This window comes from Molothrus ater, chromosome 8, assembly GCF_012460135.2.
Source record: "Molothrus ater isolate BHLD 08-10-18 breed brown headed cowbird chromosome 8, BPBGC_Mater_1.1, whole genome shotgun sequence".
Classification (NCBI taxonomy): Eukaryota; Metazoa; Chordata; class Aves; order Passeriformes; family Icteridae; genus Molothrus; species Molothrus ater.
The window spans coordinates 32,151,154-32,178,028 of NC_050485.2; the positions used below are offsets into that span (position 1 = coordinate 32,151,154).

Consider the following 26,875-nt stretch of genomic DNA (forward strand, 5'->3'; position numbering starts at 1 on the left):
GTTCTAAAGAGGTAGAAAAGGAGGCTAAATAGAAAACATTGGTATCCAGATTTACTGGTTTGTGGTTTGGATGTGTCTGAAGGTAAAATAATGGTGCTGTGTATTTCAAAGGGAAGGAACATTTTAACTCCCAAGTGCATAACTACAGCAGTAAATAGAGCACACATCAGTTTGCCATCATTATATCCAGGGCAGGCATAAACAGCACAAGATATTCATACATCTGATGTTCCTGGTAAAATTCCTTAGAGCCTCAGTGTTTTCCAGTGCTGGACAATCAGAAAATAATTGCACAGACAACTCCACTTGACAGCTATTAGGCCATTTATTTAGGAATGCCTGGACTAAAATGGAGTAAGGTCACCTGCATGAGTCCCAGTTCTGCTGTGCCCAAACTCGTGTAAGCACTAGTGACAGCCAGGAAAGAGCACCAAAGCCACTGTCCCCAGCACCTGAGGCCTTCAGCAATCAGAGTCCATCCAGTCTTAGCCAACAGATGTCCAAGAATTCCCCATCAAATCCATTCCTTCTTATCAAATGAAAAATAATTTCTCACAGGAAGAACCTCAGTTCTGAGAGCAAAGCAAAGGAACCTCAAGGTTTGTTAAGTTAAACTCTCACACCATTATGTCAAGGTAGAAAGACCTCATCTGCCAGGACTAAAGCAGTGGTTTCCACCTTCAATCCCATTTAAATTTGGCTATTTTGTTCCACTTCTGCCAGTGCATTCCAACCACCCACAAAGTTGCCTTTGTGGCACTCCAGAGAGAATCCATCCAAAAAACTCCATTCATAACCCAAAAAATCTTGCGTGCTCTTGATCTTTTATGATGCTCATAAAGTCTACATATGTCAATGAACACAACAAATTTAACTGCAAGCAAATTGTCTGCTGTCATTACTCCATATTCCAAAATTATTTCACTTTGTTACCTGCCCAAGAAGACATCATTAATCCCTTCCCACCTCTAAAGAAAAAAAAAAATCCCTTCTTGACAAACTGCAGTTATATTTGCTACACAGAAATACATGGCATACAGGATGCTGTAAGGGTGCAAAGAGGGTGAAATTAGTAAAATATAATTCCACATGATGGAATGATTGGATGAGTTGTTTACTTCTGGTACTTAATTGAAATGATACTGACTTGGAGGCGTTCCATAATTTCAGTCACAGAGAATTAAAAGTGCACTCTTCTGTTTTATTGGAGCTTTTGCTGTTATTTAATGGTATCTGCAGAACCAGGAAGGGCTGAAACTGCCTAAGAAAGTTAGGAATATGATTGTTTACTATGCAAGGGCTCTAGATTAAGCTTTTCATTCTGCAGTCTTTTGCCTTTTATGTGTTTCCTTCATTCCTTGACAATAAAAAAAATAATTAATACAGATGACACATGGTATTTTTACAGTAACTTTTCTACTCTGCTTTATTTTTTCCTCAGTTTCAATGGTATTTTGCTGAACGTCTTTTCCAAGAATCCTATCAAACTGGCAAAAACTCTAAATAGCAATCAAAATGTTTAAAACAGAATTGTATTTGGAAGAGTATGGTGCAGTCTGCTACCAAGCATGTTAAGAGATGTTTGTTTAGCTACAGACTGGCTAAAATCATGCAGCTGACTCTGGTTTCTTAGGTATAATTTAGGTCATAACATTGAAGCTAATGGAGCAAAGTCGTATTTTCATCAGCTGGCACTTTGCCCAGTGTTGATTCTTTCCTAGATGTGCTCTGCATCTTTCCTGAACCTCAATCCTGTCCTGCTGTACAATTTCACTACTCAAAAGCCAACAATAAAGCAAAACTCCTGCTCCCAAAGAGGCATGAGGCCAGAAAAGCAGCAGCAAGAGGAGCAGGCCTGCAGAGGAGCCCAGAACCCCTTGCATGTCACAGAAAACAGTGGCATGAGACATGCAGGAGCACAAAAGGCACCTCAAGTCAGGCCAAAAAGAAAAAAGATGGTATGAGAGGATTTGTGCATTAAGCACCTCTCAGTGACTAAGCCTCTCCTCTCATACATGACACAAGTGGCTGTACCCTCAGGAAAAGCTTTGTTCAGGTCCTTCTCCCACATCAGGGAAGGATTGCCACACCACAGTGGTCCTGATCCCAAAACCTTTTTGCCAGGTTTAGTTCATGGAGTAAAACTGCAGCCTTGAAAAGCCAGAGGAGAAAACTCTCTGGAATTTAACTCTGGCAGCACAAAGCATCCTTAAATCTAAACAACCCAAGCAGGAAAGCAAAGGTGGGTTACTCGCTGCAGGCTTTTTTCCTGAAATATAGTCCTTATCAAAGGGGGAACTTTCAGAGAAAGAGAGAAATTCTGACACAAGCTTTAATCACATTAAACAGAAGTTGTCGCCTCTCAGCTTTTCCTCCCATATGAGAATAATACATAGAGTGTCAAAACTTTTTTGAGTTGCAAAAATATACCAATTTCATACTTTAGATCCTTTTTCAATTTTTCTTTCAGAACACTTCTCGTTTGTAAGTATCTCTTTTTTGCTGCTGTTGTTTTTTATCCTTTCTCTTCAATTTTTAAAGAAAACAGATTGACAAAGGATTAAACAACCCAACAAGCAGAACATTTCATTCCAGCTCAGCTCAAATCACCTTCCTCCATTCTCCCCGTCTCTCCCCTCAATCGGAGGCTCCTTTTGGTTCGACTTCATTCTGATTTTTTTCCCACCAAAAATGAGAACCCCCCCCCGAGCATCCATCCAGCTCCACAAACAGCAAGGCCTCATGGTGCAGAGAAAAAGGCATGAAGAGATGGGCTATGTAACTCTCACTACGACTACAGCCAGGCCGGGAGAAGCAGAGTTGGCGCCGAGCTCTACCGCCGCTGCCACCGCCGCGCCCGCTGCCGCAGCCGGCGCGCCGCCAGGCTCAGGGGCTGCTTCCCAAACTTCCTCATGATCTCCTTGATCCTCGCCAGGTTGGTCTTGGAGATGGTGAAGTCGCACTGGGTGGCCCCCATGTCGTAGCCCACCTCGCAGGTCTTGGTGGCGGCAGTGTAGCCCTCGGCCTTGACGCCCACCACGTACTCGCCCGGGTTGAGGAGGCGCCAGTAATCCCCATCAGCTCCTGGAGGGGGGAAAAATGATGGTTTTCAGGGCTTTGGTCCTTTCTCCTTGAGGAAAGTGGTGTTTATAAAGTCACAGAATTGCTGACGTTGGGAGACATCTCTAAGACCCTCAAGTTCAACCATCAACCATCACCACCATGTTGACCATTAAACCATGTCCACACGCGCCATGACCACAGATTTTTTGAATGCTTCCAAAGATGGGGATTCCACCACATCCCTGGGCAGCCTGCTCCAGTTCTTTAAAACCCTTCCCATGAAGAAATTTATCCTAATATCACATCTAAACCTTTCCTGGGGCAACCTGAGTCCATTAGATGAGGACAAAGAATCACATGGGATAAGCTGATTTGGAAGGGACCCACAAGGACCATCGAGTCCTTTCTCCTTGAGGAGAGTGGTGTTTATAAAGTCACAGAATTGCTGAGGTTGGGAAACATCTCTAAGAACATCAAGTCCAACCACCAACCATCATGCTGACCACTCAACCATGTCCACACGTGCCATGACCACAGATTTTTAGAACACTTCCAAAGATGGAGATTCCACCACATTCCTGGGCAGCCTGCTCCAGTTCTTTAATACCCTTCCCATGAAGAAATTTGCATCCAAACCTTTCCTGGGGTGTCACAGACATATTTTCTGAAAAATCTCTTTGCCAGGATTTTTCTCCTGAGAAGCTGAGAAACCTCAGAGGAAAAGAAAAACAATGGTTATCTGCTGCTGTGTAATGCAACAGGTGCATCTTTGATTGGTCTCATGTGGTTGTTTTTAATTAATGGCCAATCACAGTCAGCTGGCTTGGACTGTCTGGTCAGTCACAAGATTTTATTATCATTCCATTCCTTTCTATTCCTTGCCAGCCTTCTGATTAAATCCTTTCTTCTATTCTTTTAGTATAGTTTTAATATATCATTTTCTTTTAATATAATATATATATCATAAAATAACAAATCAGCCTTCTGAAACAGGGAGTCAAGATTCTCATCTCTTTTCTCATCCTGGGGACCCTGCGAACCCCACCAGACTGGGGCAACTTGAGTCCATCAGATGAGGACGCAGAATCACATGGGATAAGCTGATTTGGAAGAGACCCACAAGGCTCATCAAGTCCAACTCCCAGCCCTGACCATCCTCAGGAGAAGCCCTTGGCCATGGGCAAGATGACACCACAGGTAGAACCCTCCATCCTCACACCGGACGGTGTCCAAGAGGCTGCCCCCACCACAAATACCCCTGCTCATCCTGCCAACCCTAGAGAAAAACACATCTCAATCATATTTTCCAAATGGTGCAAAAAGGCTCCAAAGCAGCTGCAGCTTTTTGGTAGCTGGAAAGGCCTGAGGAAAAACCTGTTGATTCCCATAGGGTAGAAAAGACTTATCCCAAACCAATCCTAACTGAGGGATCCAGAGGAGCCCCAGTGAAATATCCACATCACACAACCCTGATCAGACTGCCAGGACACAGACTTTGGTCTATTTGTTAGGAAGAGTGTGTGAATACATGATACCAATCCACTTTGAGGTGTAAGTAAATATCCCCTTCTATTAAGCCTTACATTGGGGTTTATTACATTGATTTTCCTACAAAGTAAATTCACCAGGATGTTTAACCAGCTGGGTAAATGTAAATGCACAAACCAAGCTCCAGCAATCAACTAACCTACTCAGAAAAATGTATTTTAACACCACATTGAATCAGGAGTTTTTGGTTTCTTCTTTTTCCCCATGAACAACCTCAGATATATCCATTTTATGTACCCATATGTGCATCAGGATTGTTTTAGGCTTCTTTTAAATACAATTTTAACCACTGAATATTCTTAGCTGTGAATTGAAAAAGGGGAAAAACTATTACCTAAAATTAGTTTTGCACTCTGTCCTGGAGGAACTCCCTGTGAAGGAAAGTACATATTCAAATATGCAATTCCATGTAAAAATAGAAATGGAACATCTCCTGCGTGAGGAGGGGTTGGGGTTTTTTAGCACTGATGAGACCTGACAGCCTTACTAACACCAGCCTGGGCACACTGGCAGTGCAGAGTGGAGCAAAAACTGAAGATGATTTGCATAAAAATATTTTATTTTGGGAAGGATCAGGCTGGTCAGCCTCTGTTTAAAGAAACAGCGTTTTAATTTAGGATTTGGTAAAATAAAAAATGTGTTTGCAAACAGCAAGTGTTAACAAATGGCAATATTGACTATACCCTGATAGTGCAGCCTCTGGGTGTGTCAGAATTGTCCCTGATCAGGTCCATTCTTACATCCCAATATGATCAGGGGGTCTTTAAGTCAATTTGACCACATTTGGGGTGATAAAAAGGTCCACATTTTCTGTTCCTCATTACTCAGGGATTTTTAGGAAAGGCTCTAAGAGAGGCTCTTTTATTCAACTCTCCCTCACCACTGGGACTGTTGGAAGCTGAACAAAAGGCCAAACCACAAATCTGCCCAAATTCCTCCTATTTATCCCCAAAGGGCACAGTTTTAGCTGTAAATTCCCTGGCAATACCGGGGGCAGGCAGAGGGCTCTGGATCCCCTGTGGGTGATCACATCCCTGCTCCCAGCCTGGCTTTAGCCCCAGGACTGCAAAGCTGACCCACATTTTCCCGACACATTTAGCAGTCAGTTCATCACAACCCCACCCAGGGCCAGGAATAAACCTACACCTTCACACCCCACTGGGAATACATTGCAAAGCTGGGTATTAAACCTTTCAGCAAGGACGCATTTTCCCTGCTTTCCATTTAGGAGCAAGCGGACAGGAGTATTTCTGTCAGCTGTCAGTGCCCAGAATTTAATACCAGGCTAAAAGGTTGGGGTTTACTGAAAATCAGATTAAATCCAGTTAAAAAAAAAAAATCAGAACAGATGGCAAAAAGAAACACAATTAAAAACACAGATAAATTTAGTAAATAATAGGTTTGCTGAAATAATAGGTTCCAGTGGGAGCAGGCTGGAGGCAGACTGCATCCATACCCACCTACTGGGGCTGGAAAAGGATTGCCATGTCTGCTTTGATAAAAAACAATGCATTACAGGACAAAGATAGCATTGCTATGAATTTAATATGTCAGACTACTCCATAAATTCTACAATTAAATGTCCTTTAAGCTTGATAGGACAGAGCTTAGTTACAACTAAGCAATAGTAAAAGTGCAAAAGCAATTTTTACATTTAAATGTGCTAAACTGCACTGATTTAAATACATTATAAAAATCTTTCTAATGCTTTTTACCAACAAAAGACTCTCCAGGAAACCTAGACATAGTGCTGCATACCCAAAGCATGTAAGAACTGAAACTCAACTTTTCTGTATGGACCAGGCAGCCAGGAGTGAGGCTGGAGAGTTGTAACACCCAGAATTATGCTTAGCTTGGACTAATTAAATAAATATTTAATATAGAAATATATTTATTATATTAAATATTACTAAATGCTACTTCAAAATCCTTGGGTTTTGGTACATAAAGTATACTGAAATCACTGCAAACTTACCAAGATATTAATAAAAATTTCTCTGGACGTTGTGTGAAATTAAATTAATTACACTTTGGTTCAGAAACCACACAGAAGCATCTGTCTTTGAAGCATCTGTCACTTCTGGCTGTGACACAGAAGTGTTTCACCAGGAAGAAACTGCACATTTCACCATCAATATTCACTTTGCTATTCCCCAAATTACAGGAGGCAACCCCCAAAACTGCATTGGCACCATGGAGGGGGAAAGATGCATTTGTTCACCCAACTCTTTTTGCAGAGGTTTTCTCACAGAGTCCAACCCAAATCTGACTGTAACAACATGGAATCACTCAGACTTAATCAATAGTTACATCTGCATTGAGGGAAAATGGAATAATTCCCCACAAAGCTCCTGGAATCAATGCCTTCAATTAGCCCATTAATGGTGTTAGCTGAATGTCAGCATCCCTCTCCTTCCATCAGGGATATTGTATCCAGGAGAAAGCCAAACCAATCTGCTTTTATTTCAGTCCACAGGAAGAAGCAAAGGAATTTTCTCAAACTTTTAAATGTTATTACAGGGCTTTTACAGGCAACTTCTGTCTGGCTCCACAGGGCAGCTGACCACGTTAATGCAGCAGTGAAACAGCAGAGCTCTGCTCACTTGAAACAAAACTTTTGTGAATAGAGATCCTGGCCATAATTCTTCCCTTGCTTGGCCTATTTTTACATCAAGGCAACTCAGAGGTTTAAATGGGCACATTTTTCATTTTAAAAGGTATAAATGAAAGGAGTCTGCTGACAATTTGCCTTCTTTATCTGGAGTTATACATGTCATTTCAGCTTTTTTGGCTCCAGCATAAATCCTCTAGTTTCAGGGACTAATGAGACGTGTATTGTTATCTGGGTAATATGAAACAAGATAGAACTTTTATGTTCCCAATTCCACAGTGATTCCAGAGTGTGAGCTTAAACGTCTCATTAAAAAGAAAAATTAAAGGGAATGAAATAAGTACTTTTATTTTTACTAACAAGTGCAGATGGCCTTGAGCCATAGAGGCTCAGCAATAACCAAGATGTAAATAGCTGCAAGATTCCCTGAGTGTTACAAGGTGGATTTTGGGATCTTGCACATTTATTGCACTTTATTTTTTTTTTTTTTTTCACATGACAATCCAGAGTACAGAGAGCTGGAGATTAATCACATATTGCATTAACTCAGAGCAGTACATTAATTTTGTTAACAGAGTAACACAACCCACACTTTATGGCAGACTTTCAGCACTGCCAAGGCTTCCAAGACAGGAAAAAACAGCTGATTACTTTAATTCCCACTGTCATTTCCCAGTGGTCCCATTTTGAAATATTTAAGGCAGAATCATTATTGCCTAATTACGTATCTGTCATTCAATGCTTTTTTTCACAATGGAGACACAGTAGCACTGAAATTAATCATAAACTAAGTTAGATATTCCAGGGTTCATTATTGGCTCAGATCACCTCTTATGGCAAACATGAAAGACTTGAAAGTCACAAAGCTCTATGATATTCCATGGCCTGAAATCAGTTTATGCGTCCAAATCTGCCTCACTCTGTGCCTCAGTGGCAAAGCAAATGGAAGTGGTAGCAAATGAAGAGCACAGAACACCAGTAAAGAGATAAAAGCCCCATAATATTAGCATTCAAAACACATGTGGAAATGGTACTTAGGAACATGGTTCAGTGGGTTTGTTTTTAAAGCACAAATCTGTTCTTTTGCACTGATATTTTGTATTTTTATTTGTTTGGTTTTTTTTACCTGTGCGAATGTCATGGTTAACACCTTCCACTGAAATAACAGCATTTGGGATTCCTTTCCCATGCACATCTTTCACAATGCCTTTGATGCCACGATGGACCTGGGAAGAGAATAAAAAAAGCAAGTAAATATTGCACAGCAAAGAACAGTAATATTCCTAGGAACTTACAATGAATCTTTAATTCCAAAAGTGAATTATATTTCTTTATTCCCACTTTATGGCTCGCAACATTGTGGAGCATCATTATTAACCCTGTAGCAGCCCTTCAGGCATTAACTTGTGAATCAGCTTGTGAATTTTGTTAGGATTCCTGAGGCATCAAATTCAAGATACAAATAAAAAGAACAGATGAAGCAACAGACACAATATTGGGGTCTTTTTCCAGCAGCCCTTTCTAGCAAGCTCAGCACCCAGATCACATTTTCAGAAGCTTCATTACTTTATTCCCTGAAGTCAAACCAGCCTGGCTGAAGTGCTATGTCTATCAAAAATACCAATAACTACATAAGTAGACATGCAAGAAAAACAGTAGGTGTTGGAATCCTAGTTGCTAAGAATTTTAGACTTTCTTTACTATCAGGCACTGACTCCCAAAAAACCCAGTACATTTAACCTAAAACCATAAAAAAACTTTCAAAATTAAATAATGAAACTAAAATTATAAGTGTGTAGTTTAAATAAAAGTGTATAATATCACATAATAGAAAACTTAAAGTTTAAAAATATAATAATATATAAGTTTTAAAATGGAAAATAATCTTTCTTCTTTACCTTCTTCTTCACCTTCTTCATAAATTTAAGTAGTATTATATAATTAAATAAAAAGTCCACATTGCAAAACACAAAGAATTAATTAAGTTAAAAATAAAAATAATTTAAGTATAATTTCTTAATTAGACAATTTATCCTTAAAAAACCTTGTAAAAAATACAACTCCATTTTTAATTGATTAATAAAATACTATAAAACTCACAACTTATAAAACTAATAGAAATAAATATAAAAATATATTAATATAAAAATATATTATATTACATTATATAGTATCAATACCATATCATATCAAATGTATTATATATTATTATAATATATAATTATTAAAATATCTATTATTAATTTATTACTGATAAATATATAAATATAAAACCTAATATAAATAAAACTAATAAACATCTAAATCCAAACCAAAAATGCCAGGTGAATACCTGTTCCATAAAAACAATCAGGGACTCGCGGTTGTTTTCCCACTCCTCTGGCAGCTCGCTCTCATGGGGATATTTGTCACAGCCAACATAGATGGAGAGCTCAAAGCAGTTTGTGTGAAGGTAGCTGAAGTCATTGATGCCTGCCAATATTGGGGAAAAAGGGAAACTTCATGGCCTTTTTAATCTATTGATCAGATCTGAGTTTTTACGCAAATTAATGTAACTTCTGTAAACACAAGTTGGGTATTCATCCAGCTGGCTTAGCCTGCAGATTTGGAAGGGAAAAAGGTTCGTAGAAATGCCAAATGTTTTGTAACAAACACCAGAGTGCTCAAGGCCAGGTTGGACAGGTGTCCTGGGTTGCAAGATGGGGCTGGGGCTGTGTATGCTGTTGCCATCTGTCAGAGCTGGGGCAGTTATCTTCTGTTCATGGGGCAGTTTGTTCTTTATCTCTGCCACAACCACTCCTCCCTCCAGGAGATCTCTGCTGTCCATGGCCGCTGAGTGTCCCTGCAGGGCTGATCCAATCCCATCATCCCATGGGGAGATGCTCCGCCCAGGGGAGGAGCCAAGCATTCCTACCTGGGTACAATCTGAGCCTGGGGACACCCCAGCAGCCTTTGCCCAGTGCATTCCCAGAGGAGCAGCTTCTGCTGTCCTGCATTGCCAGAGGGAGCCCAGGCCCATCTCCAGCAGCCCTGGAGCTGCAGAGGAAAACTCCCCCCTTGTGCAGGATCCCTGCTCCAGCAGAGCCACAGCTGGCACTGCAGGAGGGCTGAGCCCCCATGGGATGGGGCTGTGCCACCCCCTGACACACAGTGGGGCAGGGCATGGTCTGACTCTCTCGGTGGTTTTTTGTATTACTGCATTTTTTATTTTATTTTTATTTTCTTCCCTAATAAAGAACTCTTATTCTTGCTCCCATATATTTGCCTGAGAGCCCCTTAATTTCAAAATTATAATAATTCAGAGGGAGAGGGTTTACATTTTCCATTTCAAGGGAGGCTCCTGCCTTCTTTAGCAGACACCTGTATTTTCAAAGCAAGATAACAGAGCTTGGAGCAATCTGAGATAGTGAAAAGTTGCTCCAAGCAAGGGTGGAACTCGATGGGCTTTAAGGTCCCTTCCAACCCAAACCCTTCTGGGATTCTATTGATTGGGAAGATGGGAGCACAACCAGAAGAAAGGTCTCTACAAGAAAAATGTGTGCTTTTAAAAGCACTAAGCATTCCTAATCTTGGACATTGCCCACGAAGCAGCTCTTGTCTGTGTTGGGTGGCAGGGAGATGCAGCTGTTCACCCAATTCACAGAATTCCCATTTGATAGAGCCCTGAATGCCAGCACAGAGAGCTATGTGCTCACAGGGGCTGTTATGTAAAAGTGATTTATCAGAGCAGTTGGTGAAAGAGTTCCTCAGTCTGTTTTCCTCCCTGAGTTATCTAACAGATAGAAAATCCAGAAAAATCAAGGCAGTAATAATTATTTTATGTTACATACAGTGTCTGTAGTTTGTAAGAAATGAAAGGGTCACTTTTCTCCCCAACACTGTGCTGCAGAAGACTGGGATTGCACTGTTGCTCTGCAATAAGGATTTCCATCAGAAATATCTCCTAATCAAGCCTCAGGAACCCCAGTGCCTCCAGTCTCTGAGGAGCTGCAGTTTAATTCTGCATTACAGAGACCACTGTAACCTTTGCAAAGGGCTGGAGCACTAGGAAGGGCTGTCTTTACATACAGAGCTCAAACATTTCCATTCCCCAGGTTTTCACCATTATTTTTCCTCCTTATTAGTTCTCCACTCTCACACAGATAACGAAATACAGAACATGAAGACTAGAAGAAGAAATTCTGTGAGGTTCATTTCTTGTTCCCCCTGCACTTCTAATAAAAAAATATTTTAAAATATGTTTGTTAATGATCATTAATTGTTATGTTTTAAATAGCAAAGATTAGCAGGAGTTGCATTCACCGAGTGCTTCTGACCAAGAAGAGTTAAACCAAAATCCCTGTTCCTGTCCAATTAGCAGTAGTCAAGTATTTAATGAGCCCTCAGTGCCTTCTGGAAGCAGAGCAGGAGGATTATATAATACAGATGTTAAACTTTTCACTTTTGTTGATGGGGAAAACCTAAACATCAGCCAGTGGCATATGCTACTCTACATAAATGTGCTTCCCCTCCACTTGAGAAACAGCCACAATTATTTTCCCCTCACATACTGTATAACATTCTGATTAATCTGCTGTGAAATGTTTTGCCATACACACTAATTGCTCAGTTTTAATACATGTATTTAAGAAAATGGCTTTGTGTTGCCAAGAGCGACTCTTTCCTAGTGCTTGAACATGCAAATCCAGCCTCAAAAACACAGGAAATAAAATTAAATCAATTCCTTTTTTGCCTCTCTGCAGTTCATCCAGTGCAGAAACTTTATATGTAAAATTGCTGGAGAACTTGCATTCACTGCAGTCAAAATAATGTGCAGGAAATATCATGGCTGGGTTTTAAAGGCTTGAGGAGGTGCTGGATATCTGTAGTGCACATGCTTCTCTAGGGACTGAAATGAAATCTAATATTTCTAAGTGAAATAAATATTAAAGATTTATTTGATATTTAAATAAATATTAAATATTTTCTAAATGAAATTTATCTAATGCCATCTAAATTTTCCCATGGCATGAGCAGTGAGAAGTTTCTGTGCAGGACCACTGCAAGGAAGCAGGTGGATGAGGAGAGGGGCAGTTTCAAGGTGTGGTACAATGAGGAGATGCCACTCACACAAAAGGATGGGTGGGAGAGCTCCTGCAAGCACTTTTTTGGAGGTCTTAGCATAGTGTAACAGAGAAGGACATCAATCATTATTAAAACATCATCAAGAAATAAAGCAAATCAGATGAAACAAATCCAAAATGTAATTGGTCCTAAGAAATCAGGGTACAATTCAGCATCTATATTGTCCATCTTTACTTAATAGAACTCAGCAGGACAGCTGTCAGTGACAAGGCCAATGCCATCTTTTCTGGATTGATTCATAATGATGTTTCTTGTAGCACTTAGGAAAATTAAATTCATAAATTAGATAATTAAGTGGTCATGTTTGGTCTTAGAGAATGCTTTAGAATCTGCAGAAATGCATGGGAATGTAGTCAGACCTAAGTCTTCAAGGTTTCCCCCAAACTCACCCAACACTTTTTAACCTCCTGAAAAACTATTTGAAAAGCTAATTCTTGACTGTAGCCTTTAAAGGCTGGCCAGCACTAACTATACATGGGCCAACATAAAAGCCATGTCCAAAATCCCAAAATGTTTATGCAGTGCACCTGCAAGTTCCAAACATGAGCCAGGTTCAGCTAAACCTGGGTTTCAGAGACACTGGCCTGCATCTGTTTGCCATTAGTGCTGTTCTTGTTGTCAGCCCACTGGTGGCAGATGCCTGTGTCATTTCCTAATTTCAGGGAATATGTTGTTTGACTGATGCACTTAGAAAAACACGAGGATTTTGAGCAAAGGCAAACGTGCCTAATATTAATAATGGGTTTCTAATTGGGCTTTCCTGGAAATCAAGGTTTTAGCCACACCACAGGCCGTGGCTTCCCCTCTGTGCTCCTTAACAGGGTGACAGGCTTGGGTGTGTGGAGATTGATCCAGGCTGTGATTTATCCTGGCAGCAGGAATGCCTGTGGAGCCCATGCAAAATTTAAGTGTAAGGACATCCAGGTGTTTTAGAAATAGGAGAGTAGCAGGCAAACAGTAGCTTTTTATGGCATTTCATTGCAACTGCCAGTGAATGTGAGTGAGGGCTGATCTGAGGCTGAGTTCAGCCAGCAGGAGGCTGTAATCAGGATTTCCTTATCCGGAATCTCTCCCTGAAGCCCTTGCTTCAGCTCTGACACTGGCTGTGGTGCTTGGCAGCAGTTTTCTTCTTGTCACCTTGTGTGGGGGTTTGGACTGGGCTGGTTTCTTCCTGAAAAACTGTCTTGAGTGCACAGAGTTCCTAAAGCTAATGCTCTGCATGTGAATTTTTGGAAAACTGGGTATTAGTGACAGCAATGACACCTGGAAATATTCCTCCTAGAACACACAATTTTACCACCACTGCTGCTGCTGCAACGCACACCAGGCAGCGCTGGCTTTACCCTAATTAGCAAGGGAACACTAATTGAAGCTTCTACCACTCACTTCCAGCCACGGTGTGCCACGAGGCTCCGTTGACAGTGCCATCCTCCTTCTGGAAGTCCTCGGTGTGGCAGGCTCTCCTCCTGGCGTCCGTCATCAGGCGGTGCGTGGAGGCGTAGGAGTAGGCCAGCCAGCGGAACACGTGGTCGTCAGGGGTGGGAGTGTAGTCCTGGGTTTTCCACATGGACCTCACCATGTCATAGGGATAGGCCACCACCAGCTCTCCCCCCTGCAAGTTGCCACCCAGCACAAAAGGGATTTTTTCCATCCAGGCGATGATCGCCCGCGTCTCCACCGCCACCTGGGAGAAGAAGCGACAGCAGATCTGGTTCAGCGTGGAAATCTCATCGTGCTGCTTCAAAGGGAGAGCAGGATCAGGAGTTCCTGAGAGTGAGGGGCCAGCAGAAGGGATGTGGGCAAGGAGAAGGCCTTATTTAAATTATGGTACTTGTCAGCCATTTTGGGAGGTCACAGACATCCCTGAAGAGCTAACAGAACCTTCACATCAGTAATTTATGGAACAGGAACATCTATGCTGAGTGAGGCCCAGAGCAGGAACTGACAGAGGTGTCAGATGGTGCCATTGCTCCCCCTCTTTGTTTCCAAAATAAGGGATTTTAAACATGGAAGTAAAGCCCATAAATTAAAACACAGGAAGTTTCAACTCAAACTTTTCCATGAGGGTGGCAGAGCACCCCAACAGGTGCACAGGGAGGTCATGGAGTCTCCCTCTCTGGAAACATTCCAAACTCACCTGGATGTGTTCCTGTGTCACCTGCTGCAGGTGACCCTGCCTTGGATTGATCTCCAGAGGCCCCTTTAAACTGTTACTATTCCATGATTGTGTGATTCTAAAGTACTGAAAACTGCCACAGTGAAGCTGCTTTTAATAGCTGCCATTATATTTAAAAGGTCAGGCCAAAATAAGTTAAATTTCTGACATTACAATCCAATAAACAACATTAACATAAGCCACAGCAAGGTTTTGCCTGTACCTGATCTGTTGCTGTGTTTTTCAAGGTAAGAACATATTTCAAGTAAGAGCGAGTAAGAAAATCCCTGGACAAATCTGCGAGTGAGTTTTCAAAGAGCTCATCTATGCCACAAAACCTGGGAGAAGCCTGATCCACATGGCTGAGCTCATGCTGTGCTTCTTCTTGTCTACCTTGCTGCCTAAAAGTTGGGTTTGGAGTCCTCCAGGTTTTTCAATAGCTGATGGAAAAGAAAATCCTCTAGGAAACAGTTTCTTCCTCAAGACCTGCCTCTGAATCCTGGGGAAAAACGGTGCTTTTGTGGTGCATTTTTATTTCCACTGACACAAAGGGAATTATTGACTTAATCAGGTGTGGAACTTCACTCCCAGGTTATTAATTTCTTGGGAAATGTTAATCTCACTCTCCCAGGACATCCCAGCCTTTGTGTCCCCTCTCCTGGCCTTACTCACAGTGGCATTTTCAGACAGGTACCAGTCAGGGATCGGGATGTGATGGTTTGGAACTTTTCTTTTACTCTTCTTCTGATCCTCTGACTCCCAGAGCAGAGAGTTTAGGTCAGGGAAGTTATTGTTGATGTCAATGCCGTCCTGAGTCCATCGTCCTAGAGACCAGCCCCCCAGTTCTGAACCCTTGGATTAAAAAAAAAAAAAATAAAAAAAAAAAAATTAATGTTCATTCAGATTACAGAAACCTGTGAGCCCCTGCAGAATGTTTGGGAATGTCCCAGAGATAATTCTATACAGAGAAATGGAAGATTAATTATTTAATTAACTGAATTAAATCATTGGCACTTTTTAAAAAATTTTGTATGAAATCTTGAATGAGGTGAAGGAAAACCCATGAAAATTTACTTGAGGTTAGCCAAAATATATCTGTCAATGGAGACAGCAGACATTCCCTCCCATGACTATGATTTTGACTTTCCTATTCCAGTCTTCTGCAGACTGCTCTGGAAGATTTTCCAGTGCATTTGACCAGCCCCTACAATTTTTCCTGGTGTCTGTCTTCATCCAGACTGAATTATTACAATGCCCAACACACCATGCTCTCCTTAAAGGCACACTATAAAATTTCAGCGGTGGAGGAATGCAAATTTTCACGTGCTGAGCTTGGTTTCTCGTGAGAAACAGATTCCACAGATTTTCCATTTTCCATAATGGTGTTGCCATGGCTCTGTACACCTCAGGATGGTTTGCTCTGGCAGCCTTTGTGACCCTCCTTTCATGTACATTCTCCTGTTAGCCAACATCACATCAAACACTGTTTCTTTCAGCTTTTTCCCAAGATGGTTTGTGTTTACTTTGATGTGCCCATCTTTTCATTTTTAAATTTCGATCGCTCGCAAAACGTGATCTTTGAAGAGAATAAAGACAAGAGGAGCATTTTTGAGGCATCTACTGGAAAGAAAAGAATTCCTTGATGTGCTCATCATCCTAATTACCGCTTTATAGGCCTTGTCATATCCATCAGGGTTCACTGAGGGCAGCAGGTGGATTCTGGTGTCCTGGATGAGGTGTACAATGCGTGGGTTCCCAGCCAGGTATTCCTGGCACATGAACTGCATGAGCAGAAGGATCAGCTCTCGTCCAAGCACTTCATTCCCATGAGCTCCTGCAATGTAGTGGAATTCTGGCTCCCCTGTGGAAAAAAACCCACGGAGCAGAGTTGTAGTCAGAGCAGCAAATCAAATCTCTATCAAACAGCTTCAATGTCAATCAGCAACATTTCACTGAAGGAGTGTTGGAGAAACGTCTCAGCTACACAGATGAGAGGTGAAAATGTCACTTTGGAGAAATAAATTGCTTTCTGTTGCTATTTTAGAACTGGCTTATGTATTAGTGATATCTAAAGCCACTCTGTAAAACCTCTAAAAACCCATATTTGATTAAACATATATTTAATTACACTCACAACTTCAGCATGTTAGAGGTAGATTTTAACAGTTTTGAAGGTCTAAAAGTCACATGAAAAATACTCTGCTAGAAGAGAATTCTCCTAATAACCAATCTAAACATGTTATCAGTGTATTCATGGATACAGCAAAGCACAAAATTCCTTTATTCCAAAAGCTGTTCCAGGCACTATCACAGTGAGAAGGACCAAAGACTGAATTTCTTCAGTGCTGAAGAATTATATCATGGTAGGAAACTGGACCCCAGACCTCATGAGTGAAAAATTATTTGGAGATTTGACCTATCCCTGCATTGCCTTAAGGTAATTTTCTATCCATAGCTACATCAATGCCATAACTAAAATCCATCCCCCAGTATTAAAGTTCACTTTTATTTTATTACCATGAAGAATGATCATTAAAGAATTTGATCCCACATTCAAAATGTCCTCTATTTGTGCTCACCCTCCCCTTCCCAAATTAGAAATACAGCACTGAGGTTCCTCCCACATACATTTGAAATCTTTGCTGTCATGAATATAATTCCATCAGTGATAATTAGTGCAGATATGGAGGAAGAGAAGGGGGAAAAAAGCCAGATCCCAACACCCCTTCAACAGATTTAGTTAAGATTAAAATCCTAACCAACTTCGTGTTCTCCTGGGTTGTCAGAAATCTCCACTGCATACAGCTTCAGTCCTTGGTGGCTTTTTCCAATATTGTAAATTCTTGTGATATTTGGGCACATTTTATTCACAGTTTTCATCAGCTGCCAACAAAAAAAAGAGAAAAAAAAAAGAACATATTTAGACAATGCAGCATCAAAATAGATCCACAATGAATTGGTGCATTCTAAATTGGATGTGGCACAAACTCTTCATTTGCTTCTCTGATTACCTCTTAGTTGTAAAAACTTTATGTTTAGTTCATGAATTTATAGCTCTGCTATCTCATTTTTAAAACATTACGCCATGGAGAGTAATTAAAATAATGGAGAGTGATTAAAGCAACCACACTCAGTGAGGTATTATAGACAAGGGACTTGAGGTGACCCAGGGTGTCAGTGCACAGAAATGCATTTATTTTGCAGGTTACCACATTTCAACAGAAATATGAATTTTTCCACTCTGCCAGCAAGCAGAGATATTGCATTAAAAGCAGTTCTATTTTAGCTAAAGGCTAAAACCCTGCTGTATAAATAATGTTACTGACTCAGACTTGTGTTTACTAATTTCTCTCCTCACACCTTCTTCAAATTGAAGCAAACTGAGCTGGCTGATGGTTCCCTGCATCCATGCAGCTCCATCCATGAGAAATGGGGAATGTGAGCCTGTTGTCTCAGAGCTCCTCTGAAACCCCTGACTCTGAAACTTCCTCGTGCAGGAGCTTTCCTGACGTGCCTGGCACTCCAGTGCTCACAGGGAACCAGGAACATCAATTTAGAAAAGTGGTTGAAAGTATGGAAATGCTCATTAATAGTGAGAAAAATGCCCAGAACCAAGTTCAAAGTCTGTTACATTCAGTGGAAATATTTGTGTTGGCCTCAGCAAACTCCCATCATCTCTTTAATTGCAAACATGTGATTATTTTTTGAGTCAAAGAACTTTTCCTGCATTAGACCTTTGTAGTAGCATTTACTGTGACTCTTTTGGTAACATGTAATGCAGTGGAGTTAATGGAAATACAATTCTGAAAATCAACATATTTCATATTTGATCTTCTCATTCCCATTTCCTACAAATGGCACAAAACTGTTAAAATATTTCACCTATGATCTGTGTTTGTTGTCTGAAAGACAAGGTTGTACTCAAATATCCACATCAAACATGTAACAGCTTCCTGCACCACATGAAGATGTACAAATACATACACAGAAATGAACACATAAGAAATAGTTTGTGCTGTCAAACAATCCTCCATGTGAAACACAGTGAGGGCTCCCATTGACTGGAAGAAGAATGTTAAATGCTCTTTTACAAGGAGAAAACTGGAGCTGCAAATTTCATCTTCCTAACCAGAGAGTTCTATTAAAATCACCTGACACTGAGAAAATCCCTCCTCTCACAAATACTTGACTTATTGCAATGAAATGTGATGCTTCCAAACCATGGCCCAGGGAACACCATCTCCTCCTTCAGTGTTGATAATAAATCACTTCAAAAAACAGCATTTTGCTAAGATGGTTGGTGGTGAACTAGCCATGAAAAGTGACAATAATGCATATTTTGGGGGTTGGGGATGTTTTTGATTGTTGTTGGCTGTTTGTTTGTTTTTAATAAGAAGTTGACTCTGGCAGTTATTATTCCATTTTGCACTGAAGTTTTGAGAATAGTTTTGGGTATATAAGATTTGCTGCAATGCAACCATAATATTCTGCCCATCAGCAATTAAAATCCAATGAGCTCTAAAAAAATTAACTATTTTGACACAGAAGAAAGCAGAAACTGGGAGAGCACACAGTTCAAAATTCTCAACCACGGTCACAGATTTTCCTTTTGTATGAAGAGTGCAAAAACATTCTGGTTTAAAGCTGTGGGGTTTTTTCCCCAAGATATTTCTAACCTGACCAACCTGTCTTTCTGCAATGACAAGATAAATACATTTTATTTTATTGTTCTTGACAGTAATTATGCCAATTGAGTTCCTACTTGTCTAATCTTTGTGCTAAGAAATATAGGCCATGAAATCTCTACCAAAATAAACGTGTGACTCAGTACACAATTGCTCAATAAAACCCAGTGGTGATTCATGAAGTATAAATACACTGAAATCCAGCACACAGCAAGTGATTCACACACATCAAGTCCAAACATATTATCTTTATATTTGAAGAGAAAGTGGGCAGAAATATTTCTTCAGGACAACCCACACTTGTGTCTGTGGTGATATGAAGCAAGATTAAAAACAATAACAAAGCCCAGAACTTGTTTGAAGTTAAAGGAACAAGATCAACAACGCTGGTAGGTTTAAAATTATACTAGCAGATGTTTTTTTTCTGGTGTTTCTGGTGAATTTTTGCTGATTTTCACAACTGTGAATATGGAATTGGACTCTAGAGTTTATTCTGATTATTCAAACCCACAGAAATAGACGAGACAAATGATGGCTAAATCAGAGTCAAATCTAGAAGGAGAAACCACTGTGTCATTCACCACTGAAATAAATATGGAAGAGAAGAGTGGCCCATTACATGAAAATACTTCCTCTGTCACATAGTGTCACCTCCTTCAGGTTCATTTATGTACAAATTCAGACTTTGGGACTTTATTGGACTGCTTAATAGATTAAAACAGAGAAAATATTTTAAAAACACACTGCAGACAGAGTTTAAAAATATTTTTAAATGAAAATAATATTTCAATTTTTGTGGAATTCAGATTCCACAGGGCTGAAAAGCCTGCACCCATCCACCCTCCATCACACACCATCCTTCTTTGCCTACCTGCCTCATCTCCTTGTAGTTGTGATGCTTAAAGTCCAGATTATCAGTGGTTGTCATTTCATTTCTTCTGTGGTAATAATTGTTGGGGTCTGAGAGAAAAAAAAAAAAAAGGAGTTTTCTCATGCTTAGGAATTTCAAATATAGAGGTGCTTTGGCGCAATGCATGTAAGGAACATGGAAATCTGAATTCCACTGGCCTGTGTGTATCTAAAACAGGTTTTCAAAAGCAAAACTCAGAGAAACAACTAATTTGAAATATTTCTAATCACTGCACAAATCAATTCATATAGATCCAAACAAAAGCAAAGAGGCACCAGCTTTCCAGACAGCTCCTCTGCACAAAAAAACCCCTGAATTTCAACAGAAAAGCAGAAGGGCAGCCTTAGGCTGCAGAGGAGGGAAAAAGTCATTGGGAAATGATGAGTCAGATGCAAGATAAAAGAGTGGAAGAAAAATCAAATTAGAGGAAAAAGCCACAGTAAATGCTTTGTGTCCACTTGATTAATTTACTATTGCAAGGAATTTTAGTTTTCCTGATGAGTATTTTCCAAGCCCATGCACTGATTGCAAAACATAGAAAGGAGTAATTTGGCATATTAAGCATTCCTAATTATGTTCCAAAGGAGTTCCTGTGGAAGTCAGAGGTGTTTGTTACTAAAAATTTACATATTCATTTGTTTATGGATATTATTTATAGTTTGTTAATTCTGAAGTATCAAAGGAGGATATGTGCTTAGAAAAGAATCTTTTGTCTCCTTGACATTCCAGGCCCTTCACCTAGGAAAAAAAACTCAAAAACAAACAGGCCAAGGCTGTTATGGCTCAGCTTTGAAGGTCCTGATGAATGTGCTCCTGGCCTAATCTATTATGATTTATTTTCAGAGACAAACAAGTCTATTTGGAAAACATCAGACACATTCCTTAACTTGCCACATCTGGGATGTCTGGAATTCTGAGCAATCATTTGTCAAGCCAGTGGCTGTCAGGCTTCTATGAAAAATTGTTTCCCTTCACACAAAATCATCTTCATTGGTTTAAGATTATTGGCGGAAAAAGCGAAATATGAAAAAGCCTAAATGTCATCCTTATTGCAACACAAAAAGATATTGTCTCAAGAGAAAAAAAAATGGTTTTAAACCATTATATTCCCATAATATCACCTGTCAGCTGTGACTTTTTTGTGGGGAAAAAAAAGAACAATTCTGAGTAGGAAAAATATGTAGTTACCATCCCACAGCAACAAATCCTTACTGAAATGATGGAAAACTCACAACAGTGCAAAATACTTTATAACATTTTAAAGTTTCATATTTCTGGCATGAAAACCACTAAATATTCACGTAAAATTCTAAAGTTTTGGAGGTCTTTTGCACTATTTAAGTTATTTATGAAATGAAACATGCAAGTCCCATTAAGCTTCACAGTAGCATGACCCATCCTTGTCTCCACTTCCATTTCCTAATCTACAGCAGAGATGCTGGAAGGTCAGTTGAAGGCTGCTCTACAAATATGACAGAAAAATGTGAAAAAAAATTTTGTCTCATCAAAACCCATGTTAATTTGTAGAAATTACTCATTGATACACTGACGAGAAATGGAAATCATAAACAAAACCCCCACTTCTTCTCAGAGAGACAATGTGTTCAGTGCCCCACAGAATATCTCCATCATTGAGAAAATACTTCCATGTTGTAAAAATATAAAAATAAATGTCATAAAACTGCCAGGATGTTGAAAGTTTTCTGTATCCCCATGAGCCAAAATATACAGCAACCGATTTTTTCCTTGATACTTTAATCCCATGCCTTTCAAAGCCTGGCTCTTTTTCCATACATCAAACACTAATATCATGGGAATGACTGTGAATGCTGTAGAGTTGGTGGAAACTTAAAAAGACTGCAGTGAAAATGATGGTATCTCTGGCCCTTCCTCAACAACAGAGCTCAATTTGACAGTTCCCTGGGGAATTAACACTCATACTTTGCCAGGCTCTGCTGCAGCCTGCTTGGATAGCTGGATTTCTGCTGCAGCAGGAATACAGATGAGAACATTAAAAGCTAAAATGTAGAAAGGCAAACAAGGCTTGCACACAGCTGGATGGGTCCACTTTGGCATTTTTTTTTTTTAATAAAACTGAGAATAAGAGACTGAACAACTCAAACCACAGAAGAGTTATACGAGAAATATACTGATTTATTCGCAGAAATTCTGGAGAAAGTCTCTCTTTCTTCAATGGAGAAAAGATCTTGCAAAACTGTGCCACTCACATTTATACAGAGGGATATATTAGCTTTTTTCTACCACCAATGTGTCTGTACATAACCAGTAGAGGTAATGAAGCTTGCTGGGAGAGGCATCTTGTGCCCTTCATCCTTCTATTCTTGTAAAGATGGACAAGTGACTAAAGCTGTTAAATCACAGATTCATAGGAGCAAAGAATGGTTTGGGTTGGAAGGGACCTTAAATCCCATCCAGTGCTTCCCCTGCCATGGCAGGGACACCTTCCACTGTCCCAGGTGCTCCAAGCCCCAGTGTCCAACCTGGCCTTGGGCACTGCCAGGGATCCAGGGGCAGCCTCAGCTGCTCTGGGCACCTGTGCCAGGGCCTGCCCACCCTCACAGGGAACAATTCCTTCCTAAAATCCCACCTAGCCCTGCCCTCTGCCATCAGGAAGCCATTCCCTTGTCCTGTCACTCCAGGCCCTTGTCCAAAGCCTCTCTCTCCATCTTTTTTGTAGCTTCCCTCAGGCACTGGAAGGCCACAGTTACATCACCCCAGGGCCTTCCCCTCTCCAGGATGAACAATCCCATTTCCCTCAGCTTTTCCTCACAGCAGAGCTGCTCCATCCCTCTCATCATCTCTGAGGTCTCCAAAAGCTCCACGTCCTTCTGATGCCTCAGGTTCTGGCTTTTCTATTTTCCCATTCTGTGCTGCTTTAGTGTGTGGGTCTGGGCTCACACCAGGGGATGCTGAGCTCTGTGCACAGAGCAGGGAGACAAAACAATTCCTGCTCCAGCTGGGCACCAAGGACAAATGACCCAAATCTCAGCCCCAGAGCACAAACCCCGTGGGCTGGAGAGAGAAAAACAAGCAGGGTGGGACTGCAGGGGCTAAAGCTGGAATGGAACAATGAACTGCAAGATGCAAATGGAGCAGAACTGATCCCAGGGACAGAGCCCGTGCCCGGCCGTGCATTTTGGGGCCATTTTGGTTCATCTTGGGTGCAGCCCTGGCTGGGCTCTGGTGCTGCCCAAGGTGGATCCATGCAGGAGATGCTTTTAATAAATCCCTGCTTTATTCTTTAGCTCTGTCCAGCCTCTGTTCTAGGCCAGCCCTCACAAGGCCTCCCTTCCTGTGCTGGGATCCACAAAACTCCAAGTGAATTAATGCCCAATAACTTTGCAGTATGAGGGCTCTGAAAACTGCCCAGAAAAAGTACCAGAAAGGACCAATTGCTTGGCAGTTGATGAAAAAAAAAAGGATATTTTCACTTATTACAGCTCTACCGTGCCTCAGCCAGTGAGGCCCTGATGCTTCCAGCCGGTTTCAGCTTCTCAGAAGTGCTGCTCCAAATGCAGGGCATAATGAAGGCAATCCAAGGGATTCAGAGAAGTTTTTAATAAAAAGAATATTCTGGTTTAAATCCCTTAGACTGCCTTAAAAACCCCAATGTGCTGTTTCACAAATGACTGCGGTTTTTTTTTAATTTCCATGTAATTTAAGTGAATTTGACTTGTGTTCACTAAATTGAACATCTCACAGACAGCACATGTGTAATCTTGAAATAAATCCGCTGGCAGCCACATCAGGTGATTCTAAGTTTTTTTCCACATGATCTATTTCATGGCAGCCTCATGAGCATTGCTTATGAGCATTAAAATCACACATGAAATCAGCAATGAAATAATGTTTTTCAACTATAAACTGATTCTTTTCTCCTTTTACTCTCAGAAGTAGGTGCTGGATTTAGAGCTGCTGTTGACATGGACATCTATAATGAAAGATACTTGTAACAAGTCACATTTTTATCAAAAAATGAACAGAACTTTACACTTGACCAGGTAGCCTGGCACTAAGAGAGAAGCAGTAAAATAAGACTGAAGCCACTGCAAAACACAGTACTCCATTACAGAGCTGTTAAAATTCTTTTTTTATCTTGGGTTCAAAGTAATGGCATGATCACGGTACCAGTGATAGTTTTCTATATAAGAACTATTAAAAATTAAATTCCATCACAAATTTATTCCGTTAAAATAATTGTCTCTTGCCTTGAATACTCTACAGTATAAATAAATGCATGAAGAACTCCACTTATTTTCTCTTTCCAATCTCTGGGTGCTTTTGATCACATATAATTTCATTTTGACCTTCCTTAGGTTTGAGGAAGAGAAGGCAAGGAAAGCACATCCATCCCTCTTGAGGCAATTGCAAAAGACTGTGTGTGTCAGCCTCCCTCTATGTATATACCAGCATTTTTGGAAAGTGGAGAGGGAATTAAATGTTTTTGGGTTTTGTCCTCTTTTTGCCCTCTTTTTTGAGACATGGCAGCACTGATTGTTGTTACAGGTAAGATTTTCTGGCATCTTTCCTCCACAGAGAAATGTCTTTCTCTTGGTGAAACAGCAAACCCTTTCTGTTGCCCAAAGATAGCACTGACATAGTTGGACAACACAGCTTTTTCTTTCTTTCTTTCTTTCTTTCTTTCTTGTAGAGCTACTGTAACAATCTAGAAAAGGTTGTTTGTCCAAACTAGCCTAAGATACAACAAAAATGTATGCTATGGATAAGATATAAGCATTTCACTGATAAAAATTACAATTATCTTACATAATACTGCTTAGATAAGTATGTTACAGTTGCCCAAATAGTGTTTTATCATGATTTATTCAAATTTTAGTGCATCTAGCACATGCAGAAGGTTTTATGGACAGAGCCCTAGCCACAGGAATGGGTTGTAGCTGTCTTTAACCATTTCCATCTCATTCAGACAGTGCTAACCTAGAATATCAATCTTATTCAGGTTTTTTCTTTTCCTTTTATCCTTTCCCCTTATTCCTTCATTATCCTCCCTTGTGAGCCTGCTTGATGGAAAGCTGATACAGAGCACAGACTGAATGCAAATAGTTTAATATATTCAGGGATTAATGAAGGCATAAACCCTAAAATCACAAGTCTAGAAGACACGAAAAGAAATTCAGAGTTATGAAAATGGGTTTCTTTCCTTCCACCCTCCTTTAGTTGTTGGGGTATTTCCCTATGCCCCGGGCTTTGGAAAGGCTAGAGGTGTGTGAATTAACAGAGCTCCACCTCCTGATTTTGGTGAATTTAGGAAAATTGGTCACTTTGATGGAAAAAAAATCTGTCAGAGAAGAAGAGCCCTTGATTTCCAGTCCCACAGTCAATACAGAGTGTTAGAGCAGCACTGTCAGGGTGGCTGCTCCCACGGCCAAACCACCCAGATATTTAACTTGGAATGAGCAAAATGACACCAATAAAGGGTGAGGAATCCACTTAGAGGGAGCTGCAAAAACATGTCCCATCCTAGAGGAAGAAAACGTGCTTGGAAAGACCTCTGGATCCTGGGGAACAGCTTTGTCCCGGGCACCTCGCGTGCGACGCGCAAAATGAGCAAGGAGAAAGAAATGCCAGCTCTTTCTGAGCTAAAAAGATGGGTCAGCACTTATCAAAACCTATTAGTTCTTCAGTCCAATTACATTTTGAATGAACACACCCCATTCCCATTGTGTTTCTCAATGAATGATTCTGGTATTTTCTTTCAGGAATATACTGAATCAGCCACTGCAGGCAATTAACTCAATAAATGACTACCAAGGGGATGCTCTGATGCTGTTTCCATGTGAATCCAAGATCTGTGAAAAGCTGGAAGAGCACTCAGCAGGACAGTGCTGAAAGTGGGGATGTGTTCCCAGCTTCACCCACTGACACAGACCCGTGAAGCTCAAGGGTAACAAATGCCAGCGCTGCCAAGCAGAATCTGGCCCTGGATGGGTGTAAAGCCAGTAAGAATCCAGGGTAAAAAACTGCTGCACTCAATAAAAAATCACCTTTCCAAATACTGACATTTTTGCTTTTTTTCCTGTTTAGATGCAGTTTTAGGGGAGAGAAAGGGATCATGAGAATTTACATACAAATTACCCTAGGAAACAGTCAGATCACCCATGCAATCTTGTTTTTTTAATAAAGGCACTTACAGATACTATGGCTTGCATATCAAAAGTTATCCTGATACTCTCTGTGGGCTTGGGCAGACATTTCTATTTCTTTCTACATAACCCTACTCACTAAAGATAAATATACCAAAAGCAAAGCTGTCCAAAGGAAATGCAGTTTTTGAGTCCTGCCACGTGCAGCCATGCCAACATGAACTATCAAAGGCTCTCACCTGGCAAGGGGCAGCCCAGGATTTCCAGCCTCATGCAGATGCTGCCCTCCTGGAACCAGGAGCGGGGGTTGATGCGGATGTAACGCGCCACCAGCGGCACCGGCAGCATGTTCAGGACTGGGATCTCCTTCTCACTGTTCCCTTCAAAAATCTGGCCAGGCCAGACACAGGGAAAGAAAGGGCAACATCAGTGCTTCAAACTGGCTCGGAGCGGTTTTGGTAGGAGAAATGTAAATGTTAAATGCAAAATCACCTTTCAGGTCCAGGCTGATAGTGGCTCGGGCCAGAACTGCTCTTTGAGGATGGCAATGCCCCCCATTCCCCCATGGCAATTCTGATTCTGTACCTTGGGATTTGTTCTTAAAATCAATGGGAGATGCTGCCACTGATTAATCTGTGGCCAGCCCCTGCTTTC

General features: G+C 40.8%; 1 protein-coding gene across 1 annotated transcript in view; it reads right to left on the minus strand.

Annotated features, from left to right (window-relative positions):
* Nucleotides 1-306: 306 nt before the first annotated feature.
* The window catches only part of CPXM2 (carboxypeptidase X, M14 family member 2), a 68,401-nt gene continuing 41,832 nt past the window's right edge, over nucleotides 307-26,875 (minus strand). The window contains exons 5-13 of the mRNA XM_036386257.2: nucleotides 26,461-26,611; nucleotides 20,058-20,146; nucleotides 17,261-17,384; nucleotides 16,166-16,362; nucleotides 15,174-15,353; nucleotides 13,733-14,030; nucleotides 9,555-9,694; nucleotides 8,349-8,448; nucleotides 307-3,084 (exon numbers count right to left, since the gene is read on the minus strand). Coding sequence (XP_036242150.1) covers nucleotides 2,834-3,084; nucleotides 8,349-8,448; nucleotides 9,555-9,694; nucleotides 13,733-14,030; nucleotides 15,174-15,353; nucleotides 16,166-16,362; nucleotides 17,261-17,384; nucleotides 20,058-20,146; nucleotides 26,461-26,611 — 1,530 coding nt within the window. The 3' untranslated portion in view covers nucleotides 307-2,833. The remainder of the gene's footprint in view (nucleotides 3,085-8,348; nucleotides 8,449-9,554; nucleotides 9,695-13,732; nucleotides 14,031-15,173; nucleotides 15,354-16,165; nucleotides 16,363-17,260; nucleotides 17,385-20,057; nucleotides 20,147-26,460; nucleotides 26,612-26,875) is intronic.